General features: G+C 49.6%; 1 protein-coding gene and 1 long non-coding RNA gene across 6 annotated transcripts in view; one reads left to right on the top strand and one right to left on the bottom strand.

Moving 5' to 3' along the window:
• The first annotated feature begins 2,742 nt into the window (after positions 1–2,742).
• The window catches only part of Nwd1 (NACHT and WD repeat domain containing 1), a 70,145-nt gene continuing 47,151 nt past the window's right edge, over positions 2,743–25,736 (top strand). For 2 of the 5 annotated variants that reach the window (XR_015640240.1, XR_015640239.1), the window contains exons 1-4: positions 2,743–3,045; positions 8,531–8,616; positions 15,970–16,086; positions 21,569–21,866. Coding sequence is in view for 1 of the 5 variants with exons in the window: in XM_087589498.1 (XP_087445624.1) it covers positions 6,828–6,999; positions 8,531–8,616; positions 15,970–16,086; positions 21,569–21,866 (673 nt within the window). In the remaining 4 variants the exon portion in view is untranslated. Of the gene's footprint in view, positions 3,046–6,757; positions 7,000–8,530; positions 8,617–15,969; positions 16,087–21,568; positions 21,867–25,736 lie in introns of those variants that run through there. The other 3 variants (XR_015640242.1, XR_015640241.1, XM_087589498.1) reach the window with 2 other exon arrangements.
• LOC120097437 (uncharacterized) lies at positions 10,983–13,486 on the bottom strand. The gene is made up of 3 exons (XR_015640492.1): positions 13,253–13,486; positions 12,569–12,726; positions 10,983–11,948 (listed from the first exon to the last, which is right to left on the bottom strand). It is a non-coding gene; the product is annotated as an uncharacterized LOC120097437 (long non-coding RNA).

The raw sequence follows: 25,736 nt of genomic DNA, 5'->3' as shown, positions 1-25,736 counted from the left end.
AGTATATTCATTTCCACAGTGACTGCACTAGTTCGCACTCCAGCCATGAGGAAGGGTGTTCTCCTTGCTCTGCAGCCTTGTCAGCATGAGCTGTCACTGGTGTTGCTGATCTTAGCCTTTCAGACAGGTGTGAGGTGGAATCTCAGAGTCGTTTTGATTTGCATTTCCTTGATGACTAAGAATGCTGAGCATTTCTTTAAGTGCTTCTCAGCTGTTTGAGGTTCCTCTATTGAGAATTCTTCGTTTGAACTTTTACCCCATTTTTAAACTGGGTTATCTGTTTTCTTGATATCTAGCTGTTTGCTCTTTATATATTTTGGATATTAGCCCTATTTCTCCTTCTGTGGGCTGCCACTTTGACCTGTTACCCTGTCCTTTACTGCACAAATGCTTCTCAGCTCAGAAGGTCACATCTATTAATTGTGTCTGTGCTATAACCCCAGTTAATTTTTTTTTTCTTTTTTCTTTTTTTCGGAGCTGGGGACCGAACCCAGGGCCTTGCGGTTGCTAGGCAAGCGCTCTACCACTGAGCTAAATCCCCAACCCCCCCCCCCAGTTAATTTTTTAAATTTATTTTTAGTGTCTCACTATATATACCAGGCTGATTTGGACTTCCTATGTAGAGCAGGCAGGCTTCGAACTCACAGAGATTAGCCTGCTTCTGCCTCGAAGTGCTGGGATTAAAGGCGTGCGACACCATGCTCTGCCTTGGGTTTTCGGGGGTAGCAGAGACCTGTCATCCCCTCAAATGTGCAAGCGTGGTGATGTGCCTCTTCCTTCCTGAACTTGAGTGGGCGCTGGAATCAGGAGCTGTGCCGGTTCGCGCACAATTCCCAGACTTAACTCCAGAGGGCGCCACTGCCCTGCTTGCACGGAGCCCAACCTAGCGACTTCCCTGCTCCGCAGCCAACTGTGCCTTGACGTCACTCAGCCTTGATGCCTGTTCCACAAGGTGGGGGATGGGTTAGGCTTGCAAAATATGGCTGAAGGCGCACAGAAATGCCCTGGAGCAGCACAGCGGTAGGTAAACCACTCTAAGAACCAAAGACCTAATGTTTCCCCAAATGCTACTCCTGCAGTCCTGGAGCAAGGCAGAGAGAGGCAGGAGGATGAATTCAACGCCAGTCCAGCTACATGAACTTGTCTCAAGCACATGTAAGCAAAATGTATTCACATGCCTTTAATTCTAAAGCCCGGGAGGCAGAGGCAGGTGGATCTCTGAGTTTGAGGTCAACCTGGTCTACAGAGCAAGTTTCAGGATAGCTAGAGGTACACAGAGAAACCCTGTCTCCGGAGGGGGAAAAAGTCTTTTTGTTTTTTAAATTTATTTATTTATTATATATAAGTACACTGTAGCTGTCTTCAGACACACCAGAAGAGGGCATCAGATTCCATTACGGATGGTTGTGAGCCACCGTGTGGTTGCTGGGAATTGAACTCAGGACCTCTGGAAGAGCAGTCAGTGCTCTTAACCTCTCAGCCATCTCTCCAGCCCTAGTTAGTATTGTTATATATGTACACCTGTGACCAGCTCACACACATGACTACAGCCTGCTGAGCCTGTTTCTGTTCTTTGTGTGTAGATGGTTTCAGAGCTGACTGCTCTGCACTGGACAAGCAATGAGGGTCCCCAGCCCTGGGAGAGGCTCTTCAGCTGTCCTTCGTTGCCTGTAGTTCTGTGTCTAGGGTGAGCCCTGTGCAGTCTTCTTCCTCTCACGTTAACATGTCCATTAACATTGACCTGGTTCCTGTCTTGTTTCGGAAGCCATTTCTAGGGAGGCTGTTTCACAGCAGACTTCCTGCTAGTCTGGCTCTTAAATCTCCCTGTTGCCTCTGTGCAGGTGATCCCCGAGACTCGGATGCAGGAGCTGTGATGTGGATGTACCCCTGGGGCTGGGTTCCCACCATCTCCTGATCTCTGCATTGTTGTCGCGGAGGCTTCTCTGCCAAGGGCTGGGAGCTGCACTTGTCTGCAGGTCTAAGGTGTGATGTAGTCAGAGACAACGCTAGTCTAGAAAAGTGGCGATAGTAGATTCTTTTCTAAGATCCGTGACCTTAGCCCCGAGAAACCGGCTAGGTTTCAGTACCAGTTCAATCTCCTTCCTGTTGAGTGGGTCTTACGTCGAATTAGACAGCCGTATTTTCTTAGTGACTGATGTGGGAGGGCCCAGCTCACTGTGGGTGGTGCTCCTGGGCGGGTGGTCCTTGGATGTCTAAGGAAGCAGGCTGAACAAGCTGGGGGGGGCAAGCCAGTACGCAGCATCCTCCATGGCTTCTGTTTCAGTTCCTGCCTTGAGTGCCCTCAGTAATGGGCTGGAGGTAAAGGTGGTCATGAGTCACATCCAAGGTAGTTGCTCAGTACAGAGCACAGGTCGGCAGGAAGAGCAACGATTGCTCTTAACCTCTGACCCTTCTCCAGTCCTGAAGCACATTTCCTGTGGCCCTAGGATGGCATGACAGCCAGCGCCAGATGTGGACCAGACAGCATTGGGTACTGCTGCCACAGAGAGCTCGGCTGCTGTGAGGTGTCAAGCCTGGTACACAACAGTTAATCGCCATGCCTGGCCAGGCGCCCAGCCTGGGCTGCGGCACAACCAGTTCCTTTTCTTTATCCAAGTTGCTGGGGGAAGTCAGCTGGGTGACCACAAAGGAACTAAGACAAAAGTTTCCAGGAGAGGCAGAGCCTGGTTTCCACTGTGGCTCTGAGCCCAGGGAACTCTCTTCTTTCACCCGCATCTCTGAGAGACTTCCGAATGATGCCTTCCATGGCAGTGAGAGGGAAGCTGGCGTCCCGAAGAGAGCCGGGAGCTGGTGCTGCAAAGGGCCCTGAATGTGTGGAAGAAACCCCACGCTTGCTGAGGTGTTTGCAGTAATATACAGGAGCCAAAACTAGGCAGCTCCCCAAGCACCCACTGAGCTCAGATTTGTCGGTGAGTCCTACTGTGCGCTGGGCATGCGGACCCAGGTTCCCAGGACGTATGCACCTATGGGACCCACACTCCCCAGGGAGAAGGCATTGAACGCGGAGAGCTGTAGGAGCTGAGGGTGAGTACGGCACAGAATACGGGTGAGGCCCAAAGGGAATGGTTGAAAGGACACATTGAATCAAGGACCTTCAGGAGAGGTAGCATTTAAACTGAAATAAGAACGGGAAAGAATGTGCAAAGGGAGGAGGTAAGGTAGGGACGGGTCCTCTTCCTCCACCTCCCCTTCCTCCTCCTCTTTCTCCTCTCCCCTTTCTCCCCTCCTCATACCTTCTGCCTTTTTAAATTTATTTTTTATTTTTTTTTATTTTTTTAAGATTTATTTATTTATTATATATAAGTACACTGTAGCTGTCTTCGGACACACCAGAAGAGGGCATCAGATCTCATTACAGATGGCTGTGAACCACCATGTGGTTGCTGGGATTCAAACTCAGGACCTCTGGAAGAGCAGTCAGTGCTCTTAACCACTGAGCCAACTCTCCAGCCCCTGCCTTTTAAAAAAATTTATTTATTTATTATATACACTGTAGCCATCTTCAGACACACCAGAAGAGGGCATCAGATCTCATTACCGATGGTTGTGAGCCACCATGTGATTGCTGGGATTTGAGCTCAGGACCTCTGGAAGAGCAGTCAGTACTCTTAACCGTTGAGCCATCTCTGTAGCCCCCACCTTCTGCCTTTTTGAGGCAGGATCTCCTATAATCTAGGCTTGTCTCCATTTGTTATGCTGACCCAGGCTGATCTGGAACAATAGCTTCACTGTCACACATAGCCTGAGTGTTGCCCCACCCCCACCCACTTGGTGTCTATGACAGTCTCATGATGTTCAGACTGGCCTTGAACTCACCATGTATATAAATGAGGATGACTTTGAACTCCTGATCCTCCTGCCTCTACCTTCTGACTCATGGGATTATAAGCGTGCACTCCCATGCTAGGCAAACACCCCATGTGTGAACTACCATGTCCAGTTTAGGCCAGGGGACCTTACAAGGGGATCCTGCCTCCAGGGAGACACTGACATCTAGAGAGATTTTTTTTTCTTTTTTTTTTTTTTCGGAGCTGGGGACTGAACCCAGGGCCTTGCGCTTGCTAGGCAAGCGCTCTACCACTGAACTAAATCCCCAACCCCCTTGGAGAGATTTTTTTTTTAAAGATTTATTATTTTATGTATATGAGTACACTGTAGCTGTCTTCAGACACACCAGAAGAGGGCATCAGATCCCATTACAGATGGTTGTGAGCCACCATGTGGTTGCTGGGAATTGAACTCAGGACCTCTGGAAGAGCAGTCAGTGCTCTTAACCCCTGAGCCATCTCTCCAGCCCCCTTGGAGAGATTTTTGATTGAGGACTTTGGTGGCAATCGGGGGTGGGGAGGGTGGGGGTGCTTTTTATCTTTAGTGACTACAGCTAGGGACCAGTAGGAAAGATTACACTCTCCCACTGCGTCCCCTTTCACAGAGTGGTTCAGTTTCATGAAGTAATTGAGTAAGCCAGCGTCAGAGGGCATAAAGACCTGGGGTCGGGGTTGGGGATTTAGCTCAGTGGTAGAGCCCTTGCCTAGCAAGTGCAAGGCCCTGGGTTCGGTCCCCAGCTCAGAAAAAAAAGAAAAAAAAAAAAAAGACCTGGGGTCTTGGGGCAAAGATCAAGACCAAAATGTCTTGAGCCTCCTTTAAATATCTGGAAGCGATCATCAAGGATACATGTTCGCAGAGCTGGGGATTTAGCTCAGTGGTAGAGCGCTTACCTAGGAAGCACAAGGCCCTGGGTTCGGTCCCCAGCTCCGAAAAAAAGAACCAAAAAAAAAAAAAAAAGATACATGTTCGCACGCTGAGTATGAGGCGGTCTTGTGTGTATGAGTGTGACACAACCTGTGTGTGGACTGCACTGTATGGTCCTGGGATCAACTCAACTCATGGGGCTTAGCTGCAAGCTCCTTTGCCCTCTGATCCATCTTGCCAGCCTTGTGGTTTGGTTCTGTTCTGCTTTTTAACTTTTGACTTTATTTTTAGTTTTTTGGGACAGGGTCTCTCTGTGCAACCTTGGCTGTCCTGGAACTCACTTTATAGACCAGGCTGGTCTTGGACTCATAGAGATCCACCTGCCTCTGCCTCTTGAGTGCCGAGACTTCTGGTCTGTGTACCATGTGTGTGAAGTGCACCCTCCAGCCAGAAGAGGCTGGATTCCTAACATTGGAGTTACAAGTGGTTGTGAGGTACCATGTGGGTCCTGGAACTGAGCCTGGATCTTCTGGAAGAGTAACCAGTGCTTCTCTCCAGCCTCCTCAGATAGGGTGTTGCTACAACCTAGGCTGACGTGTGACTCATAACCTTTTTGCCTCACCCTCCAGAGTGCTGGGGTCGCAGGTATTCACCACCAAGCTATTCCTTTAACATATTAATATTTCATGTAACATATATGACATAATATAGTGTATATATTTATATATGTATCTGCCCGGCCCCCCGCACTCTGTGTGTCCTCAGTGCCTAGTTCATATTCCTTTCATGTGCTAACACCTTCATTCTCCTGTTGACCCATGATGCTGCCTGACAATTTCGTGTGGGGCAGGGATTCCCGAGGGGCTTTTGCTCTCAATTCTCAGAAGATAAAGCTGATGCCTGAACCAGGAGGCTTGAGGCTTCCATGCTCCAAGAAGACAATGCAGGAGCCAGTGCTTATGCTGCGTGAGATGAAACACAGGTTCGTTCTGTGTCTGCCACTGGAGTCGAGAAGACTGAGAAGTGGGAGCGTCAGACACAGCCAGGGAGGTTTCCTCCCTCTTTCCCTCCCCATTCTCCTTCCCAATTACCCACATCTTCACTGAGAGTCAGTCTAGGGCAGTGGTTCTCAACCTTCCTGAGGCTGTAACTCTTTAATACAGTTCTTTATGTTGTGGTGATCCCCAGCCATAAAATTATTTCCATTGCTGCTCTATAACTACTTTCACTGCTGTTATGAATCATGACATAAATATCTGTCTTTTCTGATGATGTTAGACAATCCCTGTGAAGCTGTCTTTTGTCTGCCAAGGGAGTCATGGCCCATAGGTTAAGAGCAACTGATCTAGGATTTTGTGCACGCTAGAAACTAGACCACATCTGAGCCATCCATACCACCGGTCACTGGGGGATTTTAGGGGGTGGCTCCACCCCTGAGTCATGTCCCTTGCCCCTCACTGGGGGACACTAGGCAGCAGCTTCACCCCTAAGCCTTTCACCAAGCCCTCCACTCACTCGATGTTCCTGGCACCCCTAGTCGCGGTTCCCTACGCCTGAGGTCTGCAGACATCGATGTGTTCTGGGTCAGCATATATAGTGCTCCAAGAGACAACTATGTTGTAAAACCTTCACTGTGCCTGAATACTGGTTTATGACAGAGGCAGAGAGAGAGAGAGAGAGAGAGAGAGAGAGAGAGAGAGAGAGAACTACTCAAGGCTCCCAGCATCCCTTCCTTGGACTCCCTCTGCATACCTGGGCTCAGGCTCAATTTACATAGAGTCCTCAGGGAAGCCAGGTATTAGAAAGATTGTCTGGTCCCTGGGCTCCAGCACCCTGTGCTATGAACCACAGTTGCTATGGTGATCACTGAAGCTTCCTTGAGAAGCTCTGATGCCTGAAGGAGGCAACAATATCCAGAGACATGGGGAAAGCCTCTGTTCCACAGCCTGTTAGCCCTTGCTGACACAAGCACCTGGGCATCTTTGCAGGAGTGCCGGGGGTGACCAAGGCAGCAAGTAACCAAGGGACCTAGAGCACGAGATACGTCCGCTCTCACAGGTGGCCACACCTGGCCAGCCTCCTGGGAGGGTTCCTCAGGTGTTCCTGTGAGGTGCATGGGTCTCAGGACCTTTCCTGGGGAAGAATTATCCAGGCGGATGGGAAGCATGGATGTGGGACCCCTCAGCCCTGGCACTCGCCAGCGGCTTCTCCAGGGTCAGATGGGCTCTCTGCCAGCACCCTCTTCCAGCAACGCTGTGGTAATTTTCATCAGCTCTACTGTCTCAGGTAAGGGTGGGGCGGTGGCTCGAGACAAGCCGCCACTCTTGACGGTAGTAGGGATGCCTCAGGGTGTCCTCCAAAAGACGCGTGTGAGAAGACACGGGCTGGTGACCCACATTGGAATCCTTGTCAGAGCTCCTCCTGGACTCTCCATCACATCGAGTAAACTGTTGAACATAATTGCGGGAATAGCCTGCTACTGCAGCCGGTGGTCACAAGAAACGGCCTGGGTGCTCTGCTCTTTCTGTTTTGCCTGTGTGTGCTTGGAAGTTGCTGGACGCAGACCCTAGCATTTCACATACACTTAACAGGTACTGCGATGATAACTTGTCTAAAGACGAGGGCCCTTATGTCTGCCCCCCCAAATGCTCTCCCACTGTGCCACACCGCTAACCTCCCACCCAAGCAGCATTTCCTTTAGAAAAGATTTTTGTTGTTGTTGCTGTTTATTTATTTGATGTTTTTGTTCTGGAGATAGGATCCAGACAGCCATCCTGGGCAGCTCCCAAGTCCGACTCTGAATAGGTATTTTGAGTCAGTGACTTCGGATTGTGGTGGACCTGCCTAGAATCGCCCAATGAAAGGCTGGGGGCGTGGCTCAGGGGTAGACCCCCTGCCTAGAATCCCCCTGTGCAGGGCTGGGGCGTGGCTCACAGGTGTAGTCCCTGCCTCACCTGTGAGTTCTGTGTCAGCACAGCAAAACACACAGCACCGAAAACGTACCTGGTTCACTCTATTTCAGAGGAACTGGGACTAATCCTGTTATGTGTTACAAACAGAGCCTGGAATGGATCAGCCTGTATTCGTCCGTGACCCTCCTTGTTTATCTGGCTTGTGATCTGCTGATTGTCCTGGCCGTGTTTGGTGCATTCTCTTGTTTTGTTGCGGTGCAAGGGATGAAACCCAGGGCATCCCCGGTTTTGGTCCAAGAGCTTATGAGCCCACTGTGACTGAATCACGTCTCCCTCGGATAAGGAGGACACAGTGAGAATTTACACAACTGCATGGGGCTGGAAAGCATCGGAAACGCCTCCTGCACGCTGGGGCCAGAGGCTCCATCTCCCAGTGTTCCCTGCCCCACACACCACACTGGGATCGTTCTCCTGGGCTGGGGCTGGGGCGGCTTGGGTTGTGATACTGCGGAGCTCACACAGGCGACTCCGCTGATGTGGAACCGTTGGTTTCTTTGGTTTGACTCCATGTCATTTTGAGATTTCATTCGTGTGTGGTCTTTCTGTGGAGAGAGTTGTGTGTGTAGCAGGACAGCACATGTGTGTGGAGGTCAGAAGGCAACATTCAAGAAGAGTGTGTTCATTCGTGTTCCTTTACTGCTGAGCTGTCTTGCTGGCCCCATCTTTCTTGTCCTCCTCCTCTTCCTCCCCCTTCCCCTCTCACTCCTCTTCCCCTCCCCCTCACCTCCTCCTGTGAGATTTAGGAGGATTCCCATCTTGCAGGGGTCTGGTCTTTTGAGCACAGCAGTGGGCTGGTCAGACTTCTGGAATCTTCTCTCTGACACCCTCCTGACTGTACCTTGCAGATATGGACACAGAGCGAGAAGCCCTGCAGTGCACAGCCTACCCAGAGGTTCAGAGCTTCTGCCAGAAGCACGGCTTGGCGTTCGAGGTAAGCGTCTGTGTTCACCTGGAAAGCCACGCCACCCCTTGCCTTCTGTTTGCTGCCTTAGTGTTGGGTCTCAAAATTCAAAATGTTGTTTGTTTTCAGAGATGAGGTCTCATTTAGCCCAGGCTGGACTTGAACTCATTGTGTAGCTGACGACAATGTTGAATTTGTGACCCTGCTATGTCTCCCTCCCAAGTGATAGGATAACGGGTGTGTGTCACCATGCCCAGATTATGTAGTGATGTGGACGGATACCTGTGCTTCATGTGTTTAAGTACAGTATAAGTTTGCAAACATTATGCTTTTCCTGGTAACTATTATCTCAATCCCATGTTCATATAATAAAGTGTGACCACATGGAAACTCTTTGGCAAGGGATATGTGACCTCTACCATGAATGTGGGTTCTACAGCTTAAGGGTCTAGGATCTGGTTTGGTCTCTGACTGAGATAGCATAAAGACAGTGGGCTATAAAGTGCAGGTGACATTTCCCCTACTGATGGGTTCTGTTAAAGACAGGTCTGGGGAGGGGAGAAGTCTGGCTGGCATAAAGAAGCTCACCAGGTTATTACCCACATCTACTCACAGCCTTCTGAGTGGAAAAAGGTCTGCAAATCCTCCACTGAGGAGACAGCTCTGTGGGATTAACATCCCTGGTTCTTCCAGGGTTAATCTGTGAGTACCCCTGCTCTCCGCATACCACCAAGCCAGTTGTCCTAGTCGATTTCTAAACCAGATTTGTGTAACGTTATTTTATACGATTGGGTGTTGGTCTGCATGCATGTCAACGAACCACACGTGTGCAGTGTCTGCGGAGGCCAGTTGAGGGTGTCAGAGTCACTTGGAAGTGGAGTTACCAATGGACTGACTGCCAGGTGAGGTCCTGGGAACAGAACCTGGGTCCTCTGTAAGAAGAGCATCGCTTGAGCCAGGATTTCAAGGCCAGCCTAGGAAGTATCAGGAGATGATGTTTCCAAATAAACAAGTAAAATAAAGTTAGCGGAACTTGAGAGTATGGCTCAGTGGTAGAGCATTTGGCCCACCTGTGAGAGGGCCCCATCATCAGCACCATCGGAGCAGAACAGTGACAGAAGGGACTCTCACACTGAAGGCTCCAAAATGGCTGTGCTTGCCCTTTAACACCCTCCTGGTGCCCCATGCTGACGACAACACTAGCACCAGTCTAGCCCAGCAGGGGTAGGAGAGGGAAGGGGCTGCCTCTGGAGGCTTCCCCTCACTGCTTCTCCCCTGCCTATCTCCTCTCAGCCTCTCAGTCTCTCAGATTCTCATCGCCCTAGTTGTTTCTGATTTGCATTTCTTTCTCTCTGGGCTACAGAATTTACAAAGGCAGAGTGAACTCCCAGTACTCTTGGTCTCCCCTTCTTTCCAGCCTGCACTGGGTCAGTGCTGCAGGCTGCCATTTGGCCCAGCTCCCTCCTACCAACCTCTTCCCACACCCCGACTTGCCTCACCTCCCTGTCAGCTTGTGAGCAGAGGTGGACCTCCTGTGTGGTTGCTAAGGAGAATTTGCTGGGTCATTTCCTGTTGTTCTCAATACCATGCCTCACAAAGCCTGTTCCTAGCAAGCTTGGACATGTCCCCCTTTTAAAAGGAACGAGACAAAAAACACCCAACATCTCTAAAAATGTTAAACTGCTGTGGAGACAGTCTCATGAAATCCAGGCTGACACTGACCTCTCTGTAGCTAAGGATGGCCTTTAGTTCTGGATCCGCCTGCCTCTACCTCCAAGTGCAGGGATAAAAGGCATAACCTCATCATCGTTCCCCCCCCCCCCTCCCCACACACTACACACCGGGCATCAAACCTGCAGCTTTCTGTGTGCTGGGCAAGCACTCCGCTGACCAAGACACAGACTCAGCCCTACCAAGCCAGTTTCATTTTTAAAGATTTATGACTTTTTATTTATGTGCACACGAGTCCGTGGGTGGCTGTGTCACGTGTCTGCAGGTGTCTGCGGAGACTAGAGCTTTGGGTTCCCAGACTTAGGGTTCCAGGCTGTTGTGGGATTTGCGAGATGCTCAGGGCGAGTTCTGAGGACTGAACTCAGCTCTCTGAAAGAGCAGCAAATTCTCCTGCCTTAGTTAGGGTTCTATTACTCGGAAGAGACACCATGACTAATGATGTGTTTATAAAAAGATAAAGAGGGGGTTGGGGATTTAGCTCAGTGGTAGAGCGCTTGCCTAGGAAGCGCAAGGCCCTGGGTTTGGTCCCCAGCTCCGAAAAAAAGAACCAAAAAAAAAAGATAAAGAGAGGGGAGATATGCTCTATGGAGGTGTGGGGGGAGGGGGTACCTCTGAGAACTCATGCTGAGGCATCCCTTCCCCCTGAGAGACCAGCCAGTCAGTGGTGTAGTACAGAATAGAGTTTATTCAGAGCATGAGGAGGGGAGTCAAGAGGGCAGTAGAGACAGAGAGAGAGAGAGAGAGAGAGAGAGAGAGAGAGAGAGAGAGAGAGAGAGAGATTAGAGAAGTAGAGGCTGGCCATGAGCACGTGGAGAGAGGGGGAGGAAGGAGAACAGGAGGACAGAGTAGGGGCAGGAAGGCAAGAGCACTTAGAGAACAAGAGAGAGCAGGGGCAAGCAGCCCCTTTCATAGTGTCAGGCATACCTCGCTGTTGCCAGGTAACTGTGGGGCAGAGCTTAGACAGAATGCTAACATTCCCCTGTTTTGGTTTAATTAAAAAAGAAAAATTTGGAAGGAGTGATGGAGCAGGTCGTCGTGATCTCTGACTGCTTCCTGCTTGCTTCAGGGTGACGTGTCTCTAGGGAACCTAGAAATGTGGGTATGGGATGTTGGTCCAGTCTTTTTTTTTTTTTTTTTTTTTAATTGTGTCAAGCCAGGAGAGGGAGGGAGAGAGAGAGAGAGAGAGAGAGAGAGAGAGAGAGAGAGAGAGAGAGGAAGAATGGAAGAGCAGAAGAAAGAGTGTTGGTCCAGTCTTAAGAGTTGGCTGTTTCCTTGTTGTCCAGGGTCTATGGGACCACCTGAGGATAGGTCAGAAGGAAGAAGCCCAGTAGAAACATCTGTGTCTGTGAGAGGAGGTTAGAGCATCTGGAGGTCGCTTCTCTGGAGCTGTCCTGGTGTAGTAAGCGCCTGGACTTGATAAGATGCTGGCACACACATATGTTTATTACAGGTAGAGAATAAGGTTAAGTACGTTGGGGAGAAAACATTTTTTTTCCTTAGATGTACATTTGAAACCCAGAGGAATCCCACCCTTTGGAATAGGTAGTAAGTGGGAACTTTGGACAGATGTACTTATCTGGGTGGAGTCTATTTGGTCCATGAGAGGTAGGTCTGAGTGGGTTTCCTGTAGCCTATACATTTACAAAAGAGATAACAACAAAAGTTAACAACATGAACATTCTCCCTCTTTTTTTTTTTTTTTTTTTTTTGGTTCTTTTTTTCGGAGCTGGGGACCGAACTCAGGGCCTTGCGCTTCCTAGGCAAGCGCTCTACCACTGAGCTAAATCCCCAACCCCCAACATGAACATTCTTTAAGATGAGCTTCTTGTGGAGCAGAAGGAACAAGAATTTATTATACAGTTGTATTGTATAGTGGAATGTTTAGCAAGAAGGGGAAATATGAAGCATTTAATCAATGAAACCTAAGTTTAGGTAAGGAAGTAACAGATTAGATCTGTGAAAGCTTGTGTCTGAACTAGTTGCTAGAAACTGAGTTTAGAGGTCTGTTTTCTCAGTTGTCAAGCTACAGTTACTTTGGGTGTCAATGTAGTCAGAAATCTGGGGAATAGATTATAATCTAGAAGTCATATTATTTAAAAAATGACAGAGCCATTTTTACTAGCCAACAGTTCCCTGTGGTCTCTGGTCTTCGAGGCGTCTAGGGTGGAGTGAGTCAGTCTGTCTTTCGAGCCCAGAAGACAAGAGCTTTTTCTCTGTGGAATGGATATCTATGACATGAGAAATGACTTACCTTGATTTAGACAAATCTTTGACTCTGAGGGTCTCCAGTTTTGTCCACTGTGTTTCTCAGTGGTTATCATATCACAATCAGGGCAGACTCTTGAAACTGCGTTCATATCTTTTGAGACCTTGTCGGGGTAAACTGTTAAAGGATTCCAGAGATTCTATCTGTCATAAACAAATATATTAACAATTAGCTGACTTCTGACAAGATTGAGAGCTATATTGATTGGTTATATCTGAATAGAGCACACCATAATTTAATGACAGTAGCAAAAACCGTTATTTATCAAGACAGGATAGGAATGAAAATCTTTTTTTTTTTTTTTTTGGTTCTTTTTTTTTTTTTTTTTTTCCGGAGCTGGGGACCGAACCCAGGGCCTTGCGCTTCCTAGGTAAGGGCTCTACCACTGAGCTAAATCCCCAGCCCAGGAATGAAAATCTTAAGTAACTTCGACAGGTTGTGTAAACAGAGAAAAACACATTTTGTATTAGCACAGAAACGTTTGGTTTTGCATTAGTAGAGAAACGCTTGGCTTAGGGTTGGTGTGGGCCACAATGGGAAGAAATAAAGCTGTCAGCGGTGGCAGAAGCGGCAGTGGCAACAGTGTCAAGGGGCAGGGGTGGTTGGACACAGGCGGGTGGGACGGAGCTTCCTCCGGGCAGCTGGAAACCCCTGACCAGTGTTTCTAACCTGTCCCGTGGTGGGCGGGGAAAGCACCCCAAGTGTTCTCCCGGCGGCAGCAGCAGGTCCAAACAGAACTACAATAGTGCTCAGAGTGGTCAAAGAAGACAGTGGCAACGAGGACAGGAGCAGATAGGGGTGGGCAGGGCCAAAGCTGCTTTTCCTGAGGCTGCGAGCGAGCGGAGCAGGCAGGCTGGGCCCAGTGTGCAGCTTTGGCGAGCAGAGAGCAGGAGCTCCTCGCACGAGAGAGTGCCAAGTGTAGGGGTGGCAGATGGTTGCTGGCATGGGAAAGCTAGTATCACAGAGTCCCTGGCAGGACGCAAGGGGTGGGGCCAGACCCACTTTTCAAGCGGCGAACCAGGAGCTGCAGTGCCACAGCTGCAATGAGGGAGGGAAGAGGGGGAAGCTTACGCTGTGGATGGCTACAGATCGCTAGCAAGAGAATTGTTTCATAGTGCCAGTTTAGTGGTCATGTAGAGATAATTGCTTTCTGCTTACTGTGAATTAGACCAAAAGGAGAGAGGAAAATCTCACACAAGGGAGAATGTCCTAGAACGAGGGTCAGTGAAAAGGCTGAATGTCTCCATCCTCAAGGGTAGCACAGGGGTAGCTCCCAGCTCAAGAACTCTCCCCTGGCACCATGGGGATGTTTACTCTGACCAGTGGGGATTGGGGGCTTACCAGTTCTCTGAAGTTTAGGCTAGCGATTGGATCTCCGTGTAGTAGTGTGGTGGTGGTGCGGGGGGGGGGAGTGGGGGGGGGTGGGGGGGGATGGGATGCAAACCTGCAGTTTCTAAATCTAAGACACGGCACTATAGGATGTGTTTATAAAATGATAAAGAGAGGGGGCATTGTTCTATGGAGGTGTCGGTGAGGTGTGGGGTGCCTCTGCAGGCTCATGCTGAGCCATCCCTTCCCCCTGAGGGACCAGCTACTCAATGGTACAGTATAGAATAAAGTTTATTCAGAGCATGGGGAATGGAGTCAAGAAGGCAGTAGAGGCAGAGAAAGAGAAAGAGTAGAGAAGTAGAGATTGGCCATGAGCACATGGGGAGAGATGGGGGAGGGGAACAGGAGGACGGAGCAGGGGCAGGAAGGCAAGAGCAAGAGAGCAAGAGAGAGAACAAGAGAGGAGGGTGGGGTGGCAAGCAGCCCCTTTTATAGTTACCTGGTTGTTGTCAGGTAACTGTGGGGCAGAGCTTAGAATGCTAACAACCAAGGCAACTCTTAAAAGGGACAACATTTCATTAGGGCTGTCTTACCGGCTCACTATCCTCATGGTGGGAGCATGGCAGCATGAGCAGACACGGTGCTGGAGGAGCTGAATTATATATATATATATATACATGTATATATGCGTATATATATATATATATATTTTTTTTTTTCCGGAGCTGAGGACTGAACCCAGGGCCTTGTGCTTGTTAGGCAAGTACTCTACCACTGAGCTAAATCCCCAACCCCTTGAATTTTATATCTTGATTCGAAGGCAACCAGGAGAGATTCCCTTCCAGGCGGCTAGGGTGAGGGTCTCAAAGCCCATTTCCACAGTGACACGCCTACTCCAACAAGGCCACACCTCCTCATAGTGTACTCCCAAGGCCAAGCATATACAAACCACCACAGCTCCCAACCTCTAAGACAGCCCACCCAACCCTCCAAACTTGCTTTTAAGTAACCCCCTTTAAAAAAGATTTATTTGGGGCTGCAGAGATGGCTCAGTGGTTAGGAGCACTGACTGCTGTCCCAGAGGTCCTGAGTTCAAATCCCAGCAACCACATGGTGGCTCACAACCATCTGCAGTGAGGTCCGATGCCTTCTTCTGATGTCATGAAGACAGCTACAGTGTACTCACATACATAAACTAAATCAATTAATAAATAATTCTTTTAAAAAATTTATTTATTTATTATTTATAAATACACTGTCACTGTCTTCAGACACACCAGAAGAGGGCATCAGATCTCATTACAGATGGTTGTGAGCCACCATGTGGTTGCTGGGATTTGAACTCAGGACCTCTGGAAGAGCAGTCAGTGCTCTCAACCACTGAGCCATCTCTCCAGTCCTTAAGTAACTGTTTCCTCTCTCTCTCTCTCTCTCTTTTCTTCTCTTTCCTTTTCCCTTGAGACAGGGTCTTTGTGTTGCTCAGATGGGCCTTGAACTCAGTCCTCCCTCTTGCCTTGGCATCAGGATCCCAGACACTTTCCTTGCAGTCCATGACTGTGACTTGAGACAGAGACCACTGGGAATCCTGGAAGATGCCCAAAGGAGGCCCCCTAGTCCATCTCTTTCTGTCCTCATCATTGCACTGACGAGACATTTTCTTTTTCTTTTTTTGAGTCAGGGTCTCTCTGTGTAGCACTGGCTGTCCTGAAACTTGCTCTGTAGACCAGGCTGGCCTCGAACTCACAGAGATCTCTACCTCATGAGTGCTGGGATAAAGGGGAGAGCTACTTCTGTTTTTTTATTCTGGTACACAATGGAATCTAAGAGTTGTGTGCATTATGCAAACCACCTACCACGGACCACACTCTCAGCACCTCACTGGAGATGCTAGGCAAGCAGTCTGTGACTTACCTACATTCCTAGCTTCAAATCTGTCTAATATAGAATCCCCTTAGAGGAGAAATGCTGCAAAACTGGTCAGAAGACACTATTCTTCAGTCAAATGAAATTGAAAAACAAAAATCACTCCTCAGAAACCTCGTCCTTCTGATTCCCAGGCGGTTGATCTGAGGTGGGGTATCCCGAACACACAGGCCACTGACTACCTGACCACGGAACTCTGCTTAGAAGAACTGGAGCGCTGTCAGAAAACATCAATCGGCCCAGCTTTTGTGGTGAGTGTGCAGGGGTGGGTGGAGTTGTCCTTATTCTTTTTCCCATCACCAGAATGTGGTCCCCGACAGCAAACCAAACAGAAGAGCTAATATCCCAATCCTCAAAGACTGGCCACGATAGTGTCAGGACTCCTCAGCCTCAGAAATAGCACCAGGCATTAATAATCAAATGCAGTAGTAAGTGAGCTGGAGGCCACGGTGCTGACTTGGGAAGGATGCTTCAGGTCGATCTGAAGCGTCCTTTACTCTTCTCACCGAGTCTACTTTACATCCGTGAAGTTTGGGGGATTCTGGGAGATAATAGAGAAAGTAGAAACCAACATTCTTGGGAGCTCATTTCCTTTGGCTCCATGTTTCTGTTGGTCTGGTACAGGGAGTCCACTCATACACACACCTGTACAGCCTCTGCCACCAAAATAATCCCGGAACCGGTGACAGGGCAGCCTTTGAGTCTAGCACTCCCGAGGTGGGGGCAGAAAGATCAGGAGTTCAAGGTTTTCCTTGGCTACCAAGCTCCAGACCCTGTATCAAACACTGAAAATTAAAACACCACACATACACCACACACCACACACACACACACCACACACAGACACCACACACACACACACACACACACCACACACAGACACCACACACACACACCACACACACACATTCACACACACACACCACACATACACACACCACACACACACATACACACCACACCACACATCACACACCACACATACACACACACATCACACACACACCACACCACACATCACACACCACACATACACACATACATACCACATACCACACCACACATCACACACACACACACACACACACACCACACCACACACAGACACCACATACACACACACCACACACACATTCACACACACACACCACACCACACACACACACACCACACCACACATCACACACCACACATACACACACACACACACCACACATACACACACACACCACACACATACACACCACACATCACACACACACCACACCACACCACACATCACACACCACACATACACACATACATACCACATACCACACCACACATCACACACACACACACACACACCACACCACACCACACATCACACACACACACACCACACCACACAAACACCACACACCCATACACCACACACATACACACACACACACCACACACACCACACCACACCACACATCACACACACACACACACACCACACACACACACACCACACACCACACACACCACACACACACACACCACACACACACCACACACCACACACACCACACACACACACACCACACACCACACACACACACCACACACACACACCACACACCACACACACACATCACACCACACACACCACACACCATACACACACACACACACCACACACCACACACACACACCACACACACACACCACATACCACACACACACATCACACCACACACACCACACACCATACACACACACACACACCACACACCACACACACACACCACACACACCACACACACACACCACACACACACACACCACACACACACACACACCACACACCACACACACACACCACACACATACACACACCACACCACACACACACCCACACACCACACCCCCCCCCACACACACACACAAAGTTGGGAGTGATGGCACTCGCTCATCTTTAGTCCCGGTACTTGGGAGGGAGTTCTCTGTAAGTTTGAGGCCACCTTGGTCTACAGTGTGAGTTCCAGGCCATACAGGGCTACACAGTGAGACCCTGCTTTAAAACAAAACAAAACAAACAAAAATGCCCCCAGAGTCAGCAGGTAAGAGCCTGCGCTGTCCTTGCAGAGGACCCCAGCTCATTTCCCAGCATGTTAGGCTGTGCACAAGTGTCCGTAACTCCAGCTCCTGGGTATCTGATGCCCTCTTCTGGCCTCTGTGGGCACTGCACTCATGTGAACATTCCCACTAACAGACACACATGAATTAAAAAACCTCGACAGCAAAAGCCCCAGAGTCTGTGCAGCTCCATCCATATTGTCTTGATCATGGTGAGTGTTGATAGCATGGATTAGCATTCACCAAGATTTCTAGAATGTTCTATAGGCTGCTTCAAAGAGTAAGTCTCCCTAAAAGAACAAAAAAGAAAACACTAGGTTGTTTGTCTGCTCCTCCAACTGTAGGTCTGTCATTTTAACTCCTTGGGGGGGCTGAGGCAGGAGGACTGTTTGAACCCATAAGCCTTTTTTAAAACAACATTTAAAAAAGGATGTCTTCTTTGACAATTTCATACCATCATGTACTTTGTCTTGATCAAAGCCATCCCCAACTTGCTCTGCCCTCTCCTCTAGACATCCTGGTACACCTTCGTGTCTTCTTTTCCTTAATACATTAAGTCCAACTGATGCTGCTGGGATGCACATGGGTGTGTGGCCATCCCTGAGCTGAGCAGTCTACCAGTGGCCCGCCCTTGAGATAAACTGACTCTGTCCTGTAGCATCCTTGGACTGCCATTAGGTCCTCAGATTGGGGTAGGCCTCAGGATACCCCTCACGCTGTATTTCAACTGTCTTGACCATGTGTAGGTAACCATAGCTGTTCTGAGCTCATTCATTCAATAGCCACGTCATGTCCGGAAGATAGCATCCTTCCCACCCCTCCTCACTGATGCTCCCAAGCCTTTCCGGTGGGTGTTGATGAGATGTCTCATTTAGGGCCCATGAGATGGAGGCCAGCCTGGGCAATGTGATGAGACCTCATCTCAAAATGAATAAAAATTAAACAAGTAAAAGCAAACAAACACTGGCACTGGGTGAGGGCTGAGGCTTCAATGTGTTCACAGGGTTTCTCTGTGTAGCCCTGGCTATCCTAGAATTCACTCTGTAGACCAGGCTGGCCTCAGTCGTAGAGATCCACCTGCCTCTGCCTCCCAGGTGCTGGGACTAAAGGCGTGTGCAATCATACTGCACCATGTGTTATCTTTTAAGTACAGCACCTCAGGTCTCTTGTCTCATGTCTTTGCACATGTCTACCAGTGTGGTTTTTTTTTTTTTTTAAAGATTTATTTATGTATGTGAGTGCTCAGTTTGCACGTATGAAGAAGCTATCCGATCCCACTACAGATGGCTGTGAGCCACCATGTGGTTGCTGGGAACTGAACTCAGGACCTCTGGAAGAGCAGTCAGTACTCTCAACCACTGAGCCATCTCTCCAGCCCAGTATGTTTGAGTTATTATTGCTTTATTTTCTCAGGCTGGGGAGAAGGCCCAGTATGTAATGTGTCTGGCGTGCAAGCCTGAGGGCCTGAGTTCAGGTCTCGAGCATCCAGATGGTAAAGCTGGATCCCTGGATCTCGCTGACAGCCAAGCTAGGCAATCGATGAGCTCTGGGATCCTGGGGTGATGCTGTCTCAAGAGATAAAGTGTGTGGGTTTGGTCCCCAGCTCCGAAAAAAAAGAACCAAAAAAAAAAAAAGAGAGAAAGTGTGGGCTGGAGAGATGGCTCCAAAGGTACGACCTGCTGTAGTCATAGCAGCACCCATATCAGGCGCTCTAATAGGCTAACAACTCCAGTTCCTGGGGATCTGACTCCCTCTTCTGGCCCTTGTGAGTACTGCATTCACGATAGCACAAACCCACTCATTTAAATACTTGGAAGACTAAGTCATACAGTGTGAACCTTTGGTCTTCCCATGCAAAGGCCATGTATGTATGCATGCACACACACTCACAGACACATGAACGCACATGCGCGCGCACACACACACACACGCATTCTCAGTTCTTTATCCATGCTCATAAATTTAATTTCTCAAGGACCTGACAATCATGTTGAGTTTTAAAGGAGAACTGGGTTTTGTTTTTCTTTTGAGAAGGGTTCTCAGGTAGTCCAGGATCGAGTCAAACTACTATGTAGCTAGCCTCAAACTTTGGAGTGCAGGGATGGCAGGCCTATACCACTAGCCTGTCTAGTTCTGGGTATGTGTGTATGTATGTATGTGTGTATGTGTGTATGTGTGTATGTGTGTATGTGTATATGCATTCACACACACACACATGCACGCACACACATGCTTTCTCATGTATGTATGTATGTGTGAATGTATGTATGAATGTACTTACGTATATGCATGCATGCATGAATGGGGGTGGTGTCCAGGCCTTGGCTTGAATGTGGAGGACAGAACAAGCTGCAAAGGTTGCCTCCCTTCTTCCACCTTGTGGGTTCTAGGGATTAAACCTGGCTGTCTGGGTTCATGGCAAATGCCTTTACGCACTGGACCATCTTGACAGCCCTGACAAAATTTTTTTTAAGTGGGAAATATCCCCAAGCACAAAAATAAACAACCCCCAAACAGAGGGGCAGGGCTGGGAGATGCCTCAAGGGAGCTAACTCTCAGCCCACGCTGCAAGGCTGGGAAAAGCACAAGGTGGCTTCAGCTGCATGGGGGAGGGGTTGTCCTTAGACCTACTTCATGTCCATGCCTCCAGTCCTGGGAACCCTCTCGACCTATGGCTCCACGGCCTGAGCTCCACTGACTCCCCCTTCAGCTTTGCCCTCTCTGCCCCTAGAGCCTGCCTGGCACTGCCACTATTGTTAGGGGGACTTTCCATGAAAATCAGACTCACACTGGTGCCCTGGAGAGAAGGTTCTGTGGTAAATAACTCATTAGCAGGCCCCAGGCTCCCCAGGCTCCTCCTTGAAAGGCTGGGCCTCTGGAGGCTCCAGTATCAAGGACTCCTGGTGACAGCTCCCAGCAGCACTTCTCTCTCTCCCACCACATTACCCATAGAGCACTTGCTCTGTGGCTTTAGCCCCAAACCTCCCCCGTGAGGCTGGAAGGGCCTTCTGCAGGCCATCTTGTTCCTGTGAGGTAAAAGGACCCAGGATTGGTGTCCTGGGCCTTTCTGCTCAGCTGCTCAGGAGCAGAGAGCTAGCCTGGGCAACATGGCAGCCCTGACTCAAAACAGCAGAGACTCACTTGTTTCCTTCACGTGTGCACGTATGCGTGTGAACCCCCTCCACATGTGCACAGACACATGTGCATGCACGGGTGCGTGTGCAGGCATGCTGGACTGCTTGAATGACTGCTTTTGGGTGTTTTTCTCCCCTCTCCAACCCCCTCCGGTGTATCCTTCCTCCTCCCTCTCCTCCTCTCCTCCCCCTCCTCTCCCAACCATCGTTACTTTCTTTCCATCCTCCTCCATCTTGTAGCTGCTGTAGAGGCTCTCCATTTTTCTGAGACAGCCTTCCTTTGCTGTCCACAATGGCCTAGAACTCACACACCTCCTGCCTCAGCTCCACCCTGAGTGCAGGGATCGTCTCCACACCAGCTTCTTTGTGCCATAGTCACACCATCAAGTGACCGTGAACACCTGTTCTTGTTCTCAATGTGCTTCCTCCACAGCCCCAGAATCAAGTGTCAGGTGGGATTTGAACCCATGCCTGTCTCTGTCTGTCTCCCTGCCAGGCCCTCCTGGGTGACCAGTATGGCCCCTGCCCTGTTCCCCAAAGGATTGAGGAGAAGGAGTGGGAGGCACTAAGGGCTCAGCTGACCTCCAGGCCTCGAGATCTGGAGCTGGTGACCAGACATTTCCAGAGAGATGACAACACCATTCCTCCCACCTACGTCTTACAGCCTCCAGGCTCAGGGGTGGTCCCAGGGCCTGAGGAGGCCACTTTAACCTCTGTCCTGAGAGGTGGAGCCCAGGAGGCCTGGAGGCTAGGCCTTATCAGCCAGGAGCAATGGATGTGCTACCATCGATCAGGTGAGACCCAGGGAACCTCCAGGGGTCCGTTGAACACAGGACACCCATGCCAACATGTCCCCCATGATCTCAAATGAAAGTGTATCACCTTAGTCAATGTCGACCCTGCTTTGCTCCCAAGAGACTGCACAGCCTTGGCCAACCCCCGTCAGTCTCTAGGAGCCTCTTTCTGACCCCTGGCGCTGCTCTCCTTTCTCCCAGAGTGACTGGGACTGAGATTGTTCAGGAATGTATGTATGTGTGTATTTCTTTTCTTTTTTCCTTTCCTTTCCTTCCTTCCTTCCTTCCTTCCTTCCTTCCTTCCTTCCTTCCTTCCTTCCTTCCTTCCTTGTTGATGATGATGATGTTGCTGTTGGCTTGGGGAGGTGTCTTTTGTTTTGTTTTGTTTTTTCTAGATAGGATTTCTTTGTGTAACTTCAACTGTCCTAGAACTTGCTCTGTAGACTAGGCTGGCCTCAAACTCAGAGATCAGTCTGCCTCTGCTCCCAAGTGCCGGGAGTAAAAGCTCATGCCACCATGCCTGGCTTCATTTATATTTCACGTGTATTAATTTATTGGCTGGGGAGTGTGTGTCAGCCGTGGAGACGTGTGGAGGTCAGAGGACAGTTTGCAGGAGTAGAACTTAGGTGGTCTAGCTCGATCACATACTGAAGATGTTTGCCGACCCTAGAAGGCAGTGTGAACATGTGTGTGTGTGTGTGTGTGTGTGTGCGTGTGTGCGTGCGCGTGCACGCGTGTGTACGTGCTACGCAAGCGCTCACTCATGTGCACACAGGCGGGCAGATGTGTAGCCTGAGATTGTCAGGTATCTTCTGATTGTACGCTGAGGCAGCGTCTCTCACTGAACCTGGAGCTCACAGATGAAGCTAGTCTAGGTGGCCAGCTCACTCCACAGAGCCTCTGTCTCCATTTCCAGTGCACTAGTGTACAGTCAGTTGTCCCTCAGCCTGCCTTTATGTGAGTGTTGGGGACACCAACTGGACTCTGCATGAATATACGGCAAGCCCGTCACCCACCGAGCCTCTTGGAGCATTTATTTTATTAATTTATGTATTTACGTATTTATTTGTGATGGGATCTCATGTAGCTCAGGCTAGCCTTAAACCTGTTGTTTAGTCAAGGATGACCTTGAACTCCTGATGCCCCTGCCTCTGCCTCCTGGATACTGAGATCGTAGGTCAGCATCACCACTCTGGGTTTGTGTGGTGTTGGGGGTGGAGTCCTGTGGATCTCCCTTCTCCCTGGGGTCATTGGCCCAGGAGGATACAGGGAGCAGGGATATGAACACGGTTTTGGATGGCCCCTGAGTACGAACGACAATAAGGACACACAAGAACTGGCTTCGGGGAGACACATACGCTTTACTCAGAGTAAACCAAGGGTTGCATAGCTTTGGGGATAAGGAGTAGGAATGTCCATGGTGGGCAAAGGTTTGAAGCCTAAAGAATTAAGATGCCTCACTAACACGGGGCAGCATTCCAGGAATCTCAGGGGCTAGCTGTACAGGTTCTACTCAGGACAAAGGAAGGTGAATCTGTAATCTAACCAAGGCTACACGACTTTCCGAAGGTACAGGGTGTGGGCTCTGGGATCCCCCAGGATGAAAAGAGGAAAGCCCTGGTGACAAGGGGAGTCTGCCATTTTGCGCTGAGCTCAGGACAATGGTAGACTTGGACGGGCAGGAAAACAGAGTCCAAAGCTTCCTGCATACTAGGCAGTGCTAGGCCCACTGAGTCACAGCCCAGGGATTTATATAGAGTACTATTGAACAGGCCCCAGGACTCAGAATTTCACTTAGCAGTGGTGCTTCTCAGTTAACTAGATTTCAGACACCAGGTTCTTCTGCCCTAGTTGTTAATAGTCATCCAGGCTGGCCTTGGACCCGTGACCCTCCTGCCTCAGTCTCCCCAGTAAGCTGAGTTAACAGGCCTAAGCCTGTCTTGGAAAGGACTTCAGTTGACTCTTGTCCTTGACTGGAATGTAGCTCTCCAAGGGCCTGGCTCTTCACCGGGGCAGGCGGGAGAGCTGGGAGCCTTCGCTGAGCCCCAGAGAGGCTTCAAAAATAACTTCTCAGATCTGGCTGCTGCTTCAAAACAAGAGCCTCCTGAGACAAGTCAGTGGGAGCTCAGGCTGCAAAACCAGAAGAGTCTGGAGGCATTGGTGGTTCAGAGGGAGAGCACTGGCTGGTCTTCCAAAGGACCTGAGTTCAGCTCTGCTCCCCAGACTCCCTCCTCATGGGGCACACCTCCACACACGTGTGCACATGATTAAAAAAATAGAGATGAGCCAGGCACGGTGGTCCTTTAATCCCGATAGAGGAGGTAAAGGCAGGATCTCTGAGTTTGAGGCTAGTCTGCTCTGTGTAGCAAGGACAGGCAAGGCTGTGTAGAGCTAAATCTTTAAAAGATAAAGGAGTCTCGGGACAGCTATGGCACAATCTACACCAGGGATCAGTCAGCTGTGGTGATGGCACCGAGCCAGGCCTACCTCTTGTGCTTGTAAAAACAATTCCACTGACACACGCAGGCCCTCATTTGGGTGGGGTCTGCTGTACCCTTGCTGCAGGGTGGGAAGGTCTTCTTCTTTGGCCCCTCAAGCTTCTTCCCAGACTGCAGGAGTCTTTTCCACCCAGCTGGTTAGTAAAGACTCCAAGCTCTGTAAAATTCCTCTCTCCTTTCTCTGCCTTTACAGCCACCATGGCCTCTTGCTTTGTGTCTGGGAACATGGTTTCACGCACTTGGTACCTGAGGTCACCTCAACGCACTGCAGGTGCTAACACATGCGCAAGTGGAGTGTTTGTTGGTCGTAGGTGTGAAGAAGACACCAAGGCGTTGCTCACAGGGCTGAAATCCCCATCTGTAAAGCAGACAGTTGAGGGGCCTTTAATACTCGCCATGCCGTGTGTACTGACACCTAGGTCTAATTCCAGAACACTCTATCACCTTAATAAGAGGCTGTCCCCATGAAACAGCCACTCCTGTTCCCTTGCTTCTAGCTTTTGGCCATTGGCCATTTCTTATCATCGGGATCATGCACTGTGTGTGATTTTAAATATTTTTTCTTTTGAGGCAAATTCTCCCTGTGTAGTCCAGACTGGCTGAGGATTTCGTGAGCTCAGCCAGTCAGATGGCTCAGGAACTAAAGGTGTTTGCCACCAAGGCTGATGGTCGGAGTTGCATTCCCATGACCCACGTGATGGGAGGAGAGCTCTGAGTCCTACAAGTGGTCCTCTGATCTCCACACATGCTTGGTGGCACACACACCCACAAACCCACAAATGCCCCCCATTAAGTTATTAAATAAATAAGTGTAAAAATGAAGTTATTGTTTAGTAGCTCAGGCTGGCCTCATCCCAGCAACCCTCACCTCAGCCTCCTGAGCACTGGGATTGTAGGTGGGCCCCATCCTGCTGTACCGCTGTGGACTTTCCTTTCGTGTGTTTGGTGTGCATGTGATTGTGTGGGTGCTCCAAATGGAAGCCAGACCAGGGCGTCCGTAATGTCCTTTGTCACTATCCACCTGGTTCCTTTGAGACAAACTCTCTTCTTGAATCCAAAGCTTACAGTAGGCTGGCTGGCCATTGAGCTCTCCAGGCACGACACCTGGGAGGGTAGCCTTTGATCTGCACAGGTGTGATAATGTAAATTCTCACCACCCCCACTTACACACCCACACCCACATACACACACACAACCACACAGTACACGCACATACACTCCCACCCACATACACACATACACACACATATACACACATACACACACATACACACACTCCCACATACACACATACACACACATACATACATACACATCATAATATATCCCCCCATACATACACACTCATACACACATACACACACATCCCCAC

The sequence above is a fragment of the Rattus norvegicus genome, chromosome 16 (genome assembly GCF_021556685.1).
Source record: "Rattus norvegicus strain SHRSP/BbbUtx chromosome 16, alternate assembly SHRSP_T2T, whole genome shotgun sequence".
Taxonomy (NCBI): domain Eukaryota; kingdom Metazoa; phylum Chordata; class Mammalia; order Rodentia; family Muridae; genus Rattus; species Rattus norvegicus.
Note: the sequence above shows the minus strand (reverse complement) of the source record. Positions and strands in the feature narration are given on the sequence as shown.